The 12,340-nt window shown below is 36.1% G+C and overlaps 1 protein-coding gene and 1 long non-coding RNA gene across 3 annotated transcripts in view; one reads left to right on the top strand and one right to left on the bottom strand.

Moving 5' to 3' along the window:
- Positions 1 to 12,340, top strand: part of LOC114486613 (uncharacterized) — a 188,149-nt gene that overhangs the window by 52,407 nt on the left and 123,402 nt on the right. The window lies entirely within an intron of this gene.
- The window catches only part of LOC102984784 (N-deacetylase and N-sulfotransferase 3), a 150,671-nt gene that overhangs the window by 22,548 nt on the left and 115,783 nt on the right, over positions 1 to 12,340 (bottom strand). The window contains exons 6-9 of the mRNA XM_007114685.3: positions 11,879 to 12,061; positions 9,617 to 9,713; positions 4,934 to 5,057; positions 631 to 805 (exon numbers count right to left, since the gene is read on the bottom strand). Coding sequence (XP_007114747.1) covers positions 631 to 805; positions 4,934 to 5,057; positions 9,617 to 9,713; positions 11,879 to 12,061 — 579 coding nt within the window. The remainder of the gene's footprint in view (positions 1 to 630; positions 806 to 4,933; positions 5,058 to 9,616; positions 9,714 to 11,878; positions 12,062 to 12,340) is intronic.

Here is a 12,340-nt window from a genome sequence, read left to right as displayed (position 1 = left end):
AAGCTCTTTTAGAGTCAGGGTCATCAATCTATGACTAAAGTTTGCTTGTTGCTTCTTTTCGTAAATAAAATTTTATTGGAACACAGCTAGGTTCATTAAATTCCATATTGTCTATGGCTGCTTTTGCAATACAATGGCAGAGTTGTAACCATATGGCCTGCAAAGCCTGAAATATTTACTCTCTGGCCCTTTACAGAAAAAAAAAAAGACCTGTGATTTTTGCTTTGGGGAATCAGTTACATTCCTTATCTGTAAAATTGAGATAATAATAGCAGCATTATACACATATTAGATGAAAAATAATGATTTTAAGTTGTAACACTTTACTTTTAAAATGCAGATATATAGCAGAATACATACAAGTATATACTATTTTATTTGCTCTATTTTAATTTCTTCATTGTATTAATACATTTTATTAAATACATGAATTAAATGAATGCAAAATTAAGAAAAACTTAAGGGGAACGTTTCTTCATGGAAACAAAGAAAAATTTATTTACCTTCCTGAAATATAAAGCTAGCAAGTCTCTTCTGTTTAAAACCCGAGGTGGTGGCTATTGCTGAAAACCACCCTCCCTTCTCCATACTCCTCTTCTACTTGCTGGATTCTGTCTGTATTTTCCTTACCTGGTACCAGGAATATGCTCGGTCTGATGGGTCAATGAGAATGGTGATGATCTTGGCTTTGGGAACCAGAGAAGCTGCTCTTTTAGGTGCTTCCTCTGAGTGGAAGTAATTGGCACTCTTCTCAAATAGAAAGTCAGTGGTAACATTAGATGGGACTGGGAAGAAATCCATATACCTAGAAAAGAAATATTTCTGAAAATAAGACTGGTTTATACTCATACCCTGGTGACTGAAGATGTTAAAAATGTGCCACAAACAAAGTTCATTTGTTTCCTAAACAAAAGCCTTTTTCTTTAAGGCATTTGTCCCACAAGCCTGTTGGCAAGAAAAAAATATATAGAACACTAATAATGTATTTTGAAAATGCTTTTCTAAATACATTTTCTTTTTGTTCTACTTAATATCAAGAAAAAAGGGTATGGGACATAACAAAAATGTGCACACAGAGTGATCAAATGGCAATAATAATCAACCTAACTGTATAAAATGTATCTAAATGCAGAAATATTTTACAGAGAAAAAGTGAGTGCTCAACCAAGAAGAAAATTTGATCGAAACAAATGATGTGTTCAGTTAGTTCAAAGGCATTTTGAAAAAACTTAGACAAAACAGTTTTTACTTGGTCACCAGAAAAAATAATTTCATTCCCACTAATGTATTGTGCTGCTATTATATTCAACTATAAAGTATCAAAGGGCAGAACAGATCTGATATAAACACTGCCCATTTCCTTAATTTTTTTTCCCATATAGAGCCATTTATATTCTTTAGAATAATTATAGACGTTTAAAAAGTATGTATATATTTTCAGATATAAAATACTATCAAATTTTCCAAGGTCAGGTCCTGAATCCTTAAGTGTGGTGAGAATTCAAATCACCAGCAGAGTGAACACAGGAATACCTGTAGCCTCAAGCACAGAAAGGTAGGACATAATGGGTTTTGTATAATATTCCATATGTACAAAATGTCAAATATAAATGAATTCAGCTATGATAGTAGGTATTTCTGAAGCACCAAGGAACATCTTTAAAGGAAAAGGGGCCTTTTTAGAAAGAACATGCAAATTTAACTTCTAGGGTTTCTTACATTTTATAATAATAGCCTCACACTCCACCCACACCCTCTTCAGTTCATAAGCCACTATGACTTTGGGTTACCAAGACAAGGTAGTTCAGTAATTACTGAACAAGAGAATCATTAACATTTAGGTAATGACTTCTTTTTGCAGTTTGTTGTTTTCAGTCACACAATAAAGCTTCTAGTAGGATTCCAGTTGTTACCATATCACAGAGTTTGGCTGGTGCAACAAAGTGATGTTTTGAAACTCAGGGCAGTAAAGAAATCCTTTTATGTTTTCTGGAAATTGCCTTGTTGGTGATATATCATTCTGGCATCCCTTTCTTTTAGGGGTAAAGACATATATAAACATTTCTGGAAAGTTTGATCTGTTAACTGTTCTGGTGTATACTCTATTTATAGAAAGTGCCATATTTCAGGTTACTTTTTAATTTAGATGCCCACACTTGTTCCAGGGGTGCTAAGGTTATATCAAGTGTCTAGTGGTATCTTATTTGGTCCACGCTTGTCTCAAGCTTGCTTATTCTCAGCAAGGGTCCAAGAATCACAAAAGAAGGGCAGGATAACTTTTAATTTCTAAAAACTGTCCCACCTTCCCAGTAGTCCTCCATACCTACAACACTTTGGGCCTTGAAAACTTCCTCCAGCAGTTCTGGATCTTGGACCCACAAGGCTCCAGAGGCTCACAGAGAAAGCAGGGGCCAGTTCTTGTTTGCCTATATGCCCATGTTTTTTCTAATATAGTGGCTGATAGTAATAAGCACTTGAAAAATGTTTGATGAATTCATAAGAAAATAAAGAATTCAGCTTCATATTTCCAGGGTGGAAATACGTCCACATTTGGAATATGAATTCAGGTTATTCAAAGAATTGGTGAGCAAACTTAGAGTGGTTTAACAATGTGTGGGTTAAAAGCGAATGCCGGCCTCATTTAAGCTTTGCTACTCCCATAACAGCTCAGCAATTTTTTTAAACTGAAAGACATGATTTTTTGCAGCACTCCACATTTATTGGTTTCATGGGTTGACCCTGTATTTTTAAGTGATTTTACTCAAAGCCAAATTAAGATATTTAGAGGTTCCAAATGTTAACAGGATTTTATGGCTCTCCATGTGCGGCTCCAGCCATCCACTGGCTCCCCAGGTAATTACAATAACACCAAACCATGAAACATAAAACTTAACTGTATGCATAAATCAAACATTTTTCTTAGAGATTCTGATCACAAATCTTGGCTATGTAATCAAAGATGGAGTTTTCTCATTTTCATTTGCCCTGCTTTGCTTGTGCCCTAAGCCTGTGTTTAGGCTGCCTGTTAGTTAGGGCATCCCTGGTTTTGCCCAGTTCTCCAAGAAGAGCAGATCCATGTATCCAGATTAACTAACTGTGCCTGAGCTTCTGTAAGTGACCTCGGCATGCTGAGATACATAATCTTCAACCTTGTGGCTCTGTGGTCCTAAAGGGACTGCTGAGGTGCTGATGCTTCAGGGAGAGGTAAGGCCAGTCCGAAGACTGAATACATGGATGTCTTTGAGAGCAAAGCTCTAGTTATTGCTAATAGATTGACATTTGCAGTTACCATTGTTTGCTCTTTGTGTTAACTGCCTTTTATAAACACACAATTGTCAATCAAAAGTGTTTACAATTGGGGTATTTTAGTGAGTTATAATTAAAATCTTTAATTGTCTTTAGTTTTCTACTTATTTATGCCATCTCTTTGTAAACTAAAGGGACTTTTCGTTTCTGTTATAGTGCCTGTACACATCACTGTCTATGAACAGCTTTTTTTTTTAATTGAATATTCTCACAGATATTCTTAAGTCCCATGGAATCCAAGTATTGCATTCCTCTCCACTTCCAAAGCAGTTTTTAATCAACCTCTTTAGTCCTGATGTGAACATCATTTTATTCTACTGTATACAAGCATGTATATTGATATTTGAGTCAGTGGGAAAATAGTGGCTGAAGTAGTTGATGGGTTTCTTGACTCTCACAGCTGTTATTTAACACTACTGCAATTAATCAATATCAAGCACTGTACTGAAGAATTCGCAGGGAAATATATAACAATTAGAATATCTGTAAATCCTAGTAGGTGCTCAACTTATACTCAGTCCATTTCTTCAGCTTTCCGTTGGGATGGCTCACAGGCAAAACTTGAGGGGGTTGATACATATAAAACAGAGATTATGCGATTTGACAACAGAAGTTAATATACACCTTTCTGCTAAACTACATGCAAAATGTTTATGTTCATGCTCTAGAGTTATTATAAGAATTTACTCTTTTATACCACTTTCTGCCCAGAATTTATATCTTAAAAGAAAGACTTCTAGATACATTTTATGATTAACATGTCTGTTTGCAACATTTATTCCTGCTACATCACATATTCTGTGTATACTGACATTTTAAATTTTTTCGTTTGTTTTTTGTTTGTTTTTTGTTTGTTTTTGTTCTTCTGCGGTACGCGGGCCTCTCACTGTTGTGGCCTCTTCCGTTGCGGAGCACAGGCTCCGCGCGCAGGCTCAGCGGCCATGGCTCACGGGCCCAGCCGCTCCGCGGCATGTGGGATCTTCCCGGACCGGGGCACGAACCCGTGTCCCCTGCATCGGCAGGCGGACTCTCAACCACTGCGCCACCAGGGAAGCCCCATTTTAACTTTCAATTTTAATTTAACTCTTTTCCTTAGATGGTTGATATGTTTCTAATTTCAAAGGCCAAAAATTAAATTTTGTATATTGTTGATAGCTTTTTTTATAGCCTTCATTACTCATAAAATGCATATACATTTCTAGTTCTATTTATTTATTTACCTTTTGTACCAAAGTAAAAATTGAAAATTATATATGTGAACTATAGCATCACTTAAATGCAAAGTGCTTAAGAACAGAAAGTTATGAAAGTATTTTCTTAAGAGTAGAGAGAAATGAAATTCCTGTGTATTAGGTATTTCTCTGACTTTTTATCTGTAATTACCATCAAAGATAATTAATGCAAATTAAAATTACATGTAAGTCTCTTGAGGCGACAAGTCCCTTCATAACCTGAGAAAAGTTTGTTAACGAATAATTTTCGTGCCCCTTCTATTCAATCAGTTTCTAAGGCACGGAGGATGACTTTTATTTGTGGCTACAAACTTAAATGTTTATAATTATAAGCGCTAATTTTATACTGTGCACAGAACATATACTTTTAGATTTATACTAATAACCCATCTTACCAATCAATCCCCCTGTGGTAGTTATTTCTATTAAAGAACTGTACCTCCTCAAAGGTTTTTGGGCTGGGGGAGTTACTAAGGATGGAAGGATGCATAACCAGGAACAAATACAAAGCAGTGGTTCCTGAAAAGATAACAGAGGTTCAGAGATTAATTAAACAAAAACACAGTTTCCTACTATTAGCATTTCAAAGTCATTAATAAACTAAGTGTTTCAATGATCCAAACAGATACATATAAATACTCCTGGAATTAAATTGAATAGATAACCAGCATCTTAAAAGAAGCAAATTCTAAAAAATGAGGACAGTGTGATGTGAGAAAAGCTCTGTTGCAGGAACTGGGAGAACTGGCGTTTGACCTCAGTTCAGTCACTGACTTGGTCTGTGTCTTTGGCTTTTAGCTTCTTTGTCTTGACTTATTAGTGGAAAATCTCCTGCCTTGATGATTTCCTAGGCTTTCTCTGAGGACAGAAAGACAAATTGTATCTGAAGATATTCTGATATTAATAAAGTACCATATAAATGAAAGCTATCATTATTTAATATGAGATGTTACATTATCAAATTAATACTTGGGTTTCCCTATAAAGTTCTTCCCAAGGCCTATGAAAGCTTATTAATTTGAGACAGAATTTAAACTTTTAACCAGTTTAAGTTTGAATGCACTTACATACCTATAAAAAGTAGTGCCAGAAGTGTTTAAATTGCTAAATTTGAAAAAGAATTGATGCCCTTTGTTAGTGACATGACAAAATTTGCATTTTTGGGACGAGAATGGCACATCACAGGTACTCATATAGATTTGTTAAAATAACTGTCAACAGCAATATTCTCTGAAACAATGAATTGGAAGAGGCAGTGTTCCTAGATTCTATCTGAGCCAAACAATGAATATTTTATCTACAATCACAGATAACCTACGATATACAAGGTAAAAATATTCTTCACAAACTTGACTTAAAAGAGTGCTTCTCAAACTTTAGCATGCATCAGAATTTATGTATTTAATAAATTTATTTATTTTTAAATTTTTATATGTGTTGGGTCTTCGTGGCTGCGCCCGGGCTTTCTCTAGTTGCGGCGAGCGGGGGCTACTCTGCTACTCTTGGTTGTGGTGCGTGGGCTTCTCATCACGGTGGCTTCTCTCGTTGCAGAGCACGGGCTCTAGGCGCGTGGGCTTCAGTAGTTGTGGCACGTGGGCTCTAGAGTGCAGGCTCAGTAGTTGTGGCGCACAGGCTTAGTTGCTCTGCAGCATGTGGGATCTTCCCAGACCAGGGATTGAACCCGTGTCCCCTGCATTGGCAGGCGGATTCTTAATCACTGGGCCACCAGGGAAGTCCTAGAGCATGATCTTTAGAGTCCGATAACTTCTAGATCAAGAGTTTTATTTCCAGCACTTACCAGCTGTGTGAACTTGAACAAAAATATCTAACCTGTGTCTTAGTTTTCTTATCTATGTAGTGGGGAAGAAAATACTTAGCTATCAGGGCTCTGTGACGGTCAAGTGAGATAATCTACGTGAAAGTACCTAAATAGCTCCATATCTAAATATTAGTAAGGTATTTTTGAGAATCACTGACTTAGAAGAAATATGAGACAAAATCTAAAACTTATTGGGAAAAAAAATGTTCCATTACTTGAAATCCATAGTAAAGCTTTCTAGAGCATGATCTTTATTTATGTATTTAATAAATTTATTTATTTTTAAATTTTTATATGTGTTGGGTCTTCGTGGCTGCGCCCGGGCTTTCTCTAGTTGCGGCGAGCGGGGGCTACTCTGCTACTCTTGGTTGTGGTGCGTGGGCTTCTCATCACGGTGGCTTCTCTCGTTGCAGAGCACGGGCTCTAGGCGCGTGGGCTTCAGTAGTTGTGGCACGTGGGCTCTAGAGTGCAGGCTCAGTAGTTGTGGCGCACAGGCTTAGTTGCTCTGCAGCATGTGGGATCTTCCCAGACCAGGGATTGAACCCGTGTCCCCTGCATTGGCAGGCGGATTCTTAATCACTGGGCCACCAGGGAAGTCCTAGAGCATGATCTTTAGAGTCCGATAACTTCTAGATCAAGAGTTTTATTTCCAGCACTTACCAGCTGTGTGAACTTGAACAAAAATATCTAACCTGTGTCTTAGTTTTCTTATCTATGTAGTGGGGAAGAAAATACTTAGCTATCAGGGCTCTGTGACGGTCAAGTGAGATAATCTATGTGAAAGTACCTAAATAGCTCCATATCTAAATATTACTAAGGTATTTTTAAAAATAATTTTATTGAGATAGAGTTCAGTAATGCATTTTTTAAAAATTGAAAAGAATATAGTATTTGTAAGGACAGAAAGAATAGCTATTACAATGTGAAAAAAGAAAATAGAATAATTCCATTCTCAGATCAACTGATAACATTCTTTTCTGAATTTTATTTTTAAGAATTGTATTAAATTATTTTATTTGCTTTTAATAGCATGATGAGCATTAATAAGACAAACAAAAAATGAATATGGTCTAATCATTTGCATAGTCAGTAAAAGGCATACTGTAATTTATCAGTGGTCAAAAAATTGTTAAGTTGTGGTGTTTGAATTCTATCTTTATCTACTCATATTCTTGGGTCTGAATAAACCGTCCTCTGTGTGTGTGTGTGTGTGTGTGTGTGTGTGTGTGTGTGTATCTCAACTGCATAATCATAGACACACATGTTCAAAAAAAGCTTCGGTTTTTATATTTTTGTTAGTTTCAACACTAAAAATATTTGAATATCCAGATGACTATACATCCGTGCAAAATTATTCAGAAAAATACTTTTGGCAAAACTAAAGATGAAAATGAAGCTAATTAATTTTTATGGAACTGATATAAGAAGATATGCTTGTCCATTTAAAAAATAATCTCATAAAATATCAATATATACAACAATATGGATGAATCTCAAAAGCAATATGCTAAGTGAAAGAAGTCCAACACAAAAGATTACATATTTTATGATTCCATTTATGTGAAATTCTAGAAAAGGCAAAACTATAGTGGTGGCAAGTGGCTGTGGCTGAGGATGGGGGTGGAAAAGACATGGAGATCATGGAAAAGACTGACAAGTACAGGTTTCTGGTAACTGACTATACTGCTGAACTGAATGAATAAGCATTTTCAGAACTCTAATAGAAAACTGATGAATTCATAAAAGTGCTAATAAAAGATCAAGATAAAAAAATTAATTACAGGGGACTGAGTGTACTGATGAGGATGATTATAATTTTTGTGACTTTCTGTTTGAATTAAAAAAAAAAAAAATCCCACAAGGACTCAGAAGAAAAAGACATGGAGAAACTTTTTAGGGAGACAGAAGTGTTCTAAATCTATAATGTTGTAGTGGTTATACCACTGTGTACAATTTCTAAAATTCATCAAACTGTGCATTTAAAATGGGTGAATTTTACTGTGTGTAAATTATACCTCTATAAAACTGGGAAAAAATTCAATTTCTATGAAAAGGAGATAAAAACCCCCTTCCAAAGGTAAATGTCATCTACGAATTGTAACATAAACATTTGGAAACCCAGACGAGTTGAAGATGACAAGTAATTATGTCATCTAACTATGATATTAAAATGTCTGCATATCTAGCACAACACAAGAGGAAGCATATCCTGCAGGGCTTTCTGAGGCAAACTTGGTCTACCAAGCTTCAGAGAGATGTGATTGTTAATGACAAAGCTATGTGATGACAGTGGGAGTTCGCTAAAGAGACTTTAAGTATCTTTCTAGTTGCTTCTTGACTTTAAATAGATAAGGACAAGTGAAATAAATAAGGATAAGAGAACTATTTGTCATATTTATTATTGTTTTCAGATTGATATTTGTAAATGGGACTAAGAGACAACGAATAGGCTAAACTTACTGTGTGCATTACGTAGAATTCTCCCCAGTTATTTCTAGAGAAATGAGGAAAGGGAATGTATTCCCCTTAGGAAGGGTTGCAATGGCTGTTTTCGGTGAAGCTAGAAATGAAAAGCCCCAAATAATTTATCATGCAGGATACAGCTTGAATGTCTGGCATTTTAAACCTTCCACTGGGCTTCATTTTAATACTGATTCTTACAGAGACAAGAAGTTTAAGGGAAAAAATTGCACACCAATTTAAGAAAAGGTGCCAAAGATTTCTCCTGGGTATGAATAAATATCTTTCTTAGCACAAAGTTTTGTTTACGTCTAGGAATTCTGCTTGTCAAACATCTTTTATAGACTTTTAGAAAATAGTCATTTCTGCAAGAAATAGTCTAGAAATAAACTATATCAGGAAGATGGCAGGAAGAGGCTAAATTTCCGGAAGAGTTATAGGTACTTACATGTGTCCATCTTGACTTTTGATGAAATCCTGTCAGTCACTCTCCAAACACGTGATTAGTTTTGATTTTAGAAATGTTAATAACACCACTTTTCACTTAAAGTCTTTGGAAAAAACATAACTTTTGCCACCAAATTGACTGCTGGATATTCAAACTGTGTGACATCTGTTTTCATCCTTTTTACTTTAAAAAACACATTATTGAGCTAAACAAAGATTACGTTGGGGAATAAAATGTTATTCATTCATCAATATTTATAGGCAGTTTGAGAAGTCATTGTGACATGAATTCACTGTCATCTCATCAGGATTTTTACACTCTTTGGTTAAATATAACATAAAAATTTCTCACCAGTTTTCTGGGGTCCTATTACCAAGAATTTTGGTAAGCGATCACAGGTTTTTTCTTTAGACCAAATGTCTCTGTGGCGTTTGTCATCACAAGGATTCTAAACAGGAGAAGAAAATAGAGATGTATTTTTGTGGGTGCCCATTGTGTGCTAGAGTTTTTCAACTTCTGTCCTTGAAAAGATATCCCAGGAAACAAGGCTATGTGTCTCCTTCTTTTAGTGAAAGTCTTGAAGTGGCATCATGGAAGATTTCAAAGAACTCCTTTCCATACTGAAGTTGAGCATCTACTGAGGAGGTGAGGGAGGGGAGACATTTCCATTATGGGAAAACAGCTTCATAGCTCTGCAGGTTTAATATTTTTTTCTGCTATTGGCAGTTCTATGTCTTAATTGTGGGTGTGTGGTTTAAGTTTTAAAATAATGAGCTTGTTGGGCAGAGACTGTGCTTGCGCTAACCTAAAAGAAGATACACTCTCAGCATTCGATAAGTAACTGAAATTTAAGGTGTCAGACTTTTATTCTACGTAACTTTGAGCTTTCCTGCTATGCTTCAAAGGGAGATGGATCTGGTTGTAATAATATTTAAAGAGACAGCAGATTCCTTTCAGCTGCCTTCAAAGGTCAGTAAATGTATGTCTATAACTATAACTTTACAGACTGTGATACTAAAAAGCACTAAATTTCAGTGAAAGGGTAAAATGAGGGTGAATTATTACCTTAGGGAATCTGCTTTTGGTCTATAGTAGTTAAACCAAACCCACTGTGCAAGATGTATCTAGAACATCCTTAATTTTAACCTCTAAGTGCATATTATGTAAAGAATTAACAGTACCTTTTAATATTATTCAGGAATAGGCAAACAGGACAACACTATTTCTATTCAATTAACACTATAGATACGTGCAGTTAAATAAACCTGCTTATTTAGCATAAGCAACAGATTTTAAGATTAAAGTAAGGGTATTCTTTTTGGCTGTTGGTCTAGAAAAAAAGTGGTTTCACCTGAAATAATAATGATTTCAGTTTAAAAATAAGGTGTTAGCAGGAAAGTTTCATGTCTTTCCAGTGGCTAACACCTGGTGATGTTCTGTAGTGGTTAACATAAAAAGATGGGTGTTTTAAAATCTTAACTGCAAAATAATATGCAGTGATAATTTTATAACCACCAACTTTAACCTACTAAAATGTGTAGTTACGTTTCTTCTTGGGGTTATCTGTTTGTGCCCAGGAGGTAATTAGCTCAAGTTCAGAGCTAAGTGAATAGAATATAAGTGCAGAGCTTACTGTAACTTCAGTCTGTGAAATATACTGAATTCTGCTTCTGAAGATCATTATTATTATACCATCAGCTCTGTCAGTAACTCTCATTTAGAACATTGATTCAGAGCGCAGTGGCCTGGAATTCTTTCCCACTCTGTCACCTAGCAGCTGTATGACCTTGCTTAGGTGTCTCAGCTGTTCTGTGCCCCAGTTTCTTCATCTGTAAAACGGTGATAATAACTATACCTACCTCAAAGGGTAGTTGTGAGGATTAAATGAATGAATGTATGTAAAGAACCCAGTCAGACATGTAATAAGCACTATGTAGTTATTTGCTAAAGATTATTACTTTCCCCAGATCATGGTGTGGGGAATCTAAGCTCAAAGTATGTTTTTGCAATTCTAGACACATGAGAGTGTAAGCTTTGAAATCTGGGTCATGCCTTGAACAGTTTGAATATGCCATGTTTATGTGACATTTTCTCTTAAGAAGATCAGTGATTTTGCCACTAAACACTTTTCCTCATGTCCAAAGTAATTCCCGATAATACTTTTGAAAGCTGACTATATTCTGCAGCTGCTGGTGTACGTCGTGGTTCAGAAGCAGATGTCGGTTCTGAGCTCTTCTCACCTACCCCTGTAATGTCATTTAGTCATGAGAGGTGATGTGCTCAAGGCTGACCAGCTGGCTACCTGTCTAACACATGCCTAAACCATCTTCTGCTCTTTCAGCCTATTGCAATCTGCAAATTGATCCCTCAATCCTGTTTCAAAACATTATATCCACTGAACCTCTCACTGAGCTTTCAGAATTCCATAGTTTCTAATGGGCACAGGAACAGAGAATATGGCCCACTATGAAGTTTCTCAAATCTACTAATGTACAAAACGTAAGTTATTTTTTCCCCAGGGTGTCTTCACTTTTCAGATTTGGATTACCTCATGAAACTCCAAGATATGTTTGTGGGGTTCATTAATAATACCAATCATTGACCCAATCTTACCTGCCAGAGAGGATCTTTTTGATCAGGAAAGAGCTCAAAATATTTATGAGCCAGCTGCACTGGAGGCAGAGTCTGAAGTCGCAAATTGGTCCAGCTCTGCACGAAGTTGGCTAGATTGACAAATGTATATAATCCCAGTCGGTCATTCCCATAGTTAGACAAATGGGTCATGAAAATGCTGATCTGAAAAAGGCAAATGACTTCAGTGTAAACACAAGTTATTTTAACCCTAGGGGGCAGCGCAATCACAGCAATGCTAGTTTTTCTTAAGAAGTCTTTGCACAGGGTTTCAGTTCATGAAATGTTTTTGAATTTTGGACATATCTTAAATACTCTCACTATATTAATGCACTCTGGAGGATGTGTTATTAGCAAGACTTGGTGAGCATTTTTTCCTAAGGTTTTTTTTTTTTTTTTTTTTTTGCGGTACGCGGGCCTCCCTCTGCTGCGGCCTCTCTCGTT

The sequence above is a fragment of the Physeter macrocephalus genome, chromosome 7, assembly GCF_002837175.3.
Source record: "Physeter macrocephalus isolate SW-GA chromosome 7, ASM283717v5, whole genome shotgun sequence".
In the NCBI taxonomy this organism is placed as follows: domain Eukaryota; kingdom Metazoa; phylum Chordata; class Mammalia; order Artiodactyla; family Physeteridae; genus Physeter; species Physeter macrocephalus.
The sequence above is the reverse complement of the archived record's forward strand: the minus strand, read 5'-3'. Positions and strand labels throughout refer to the sequence as shown.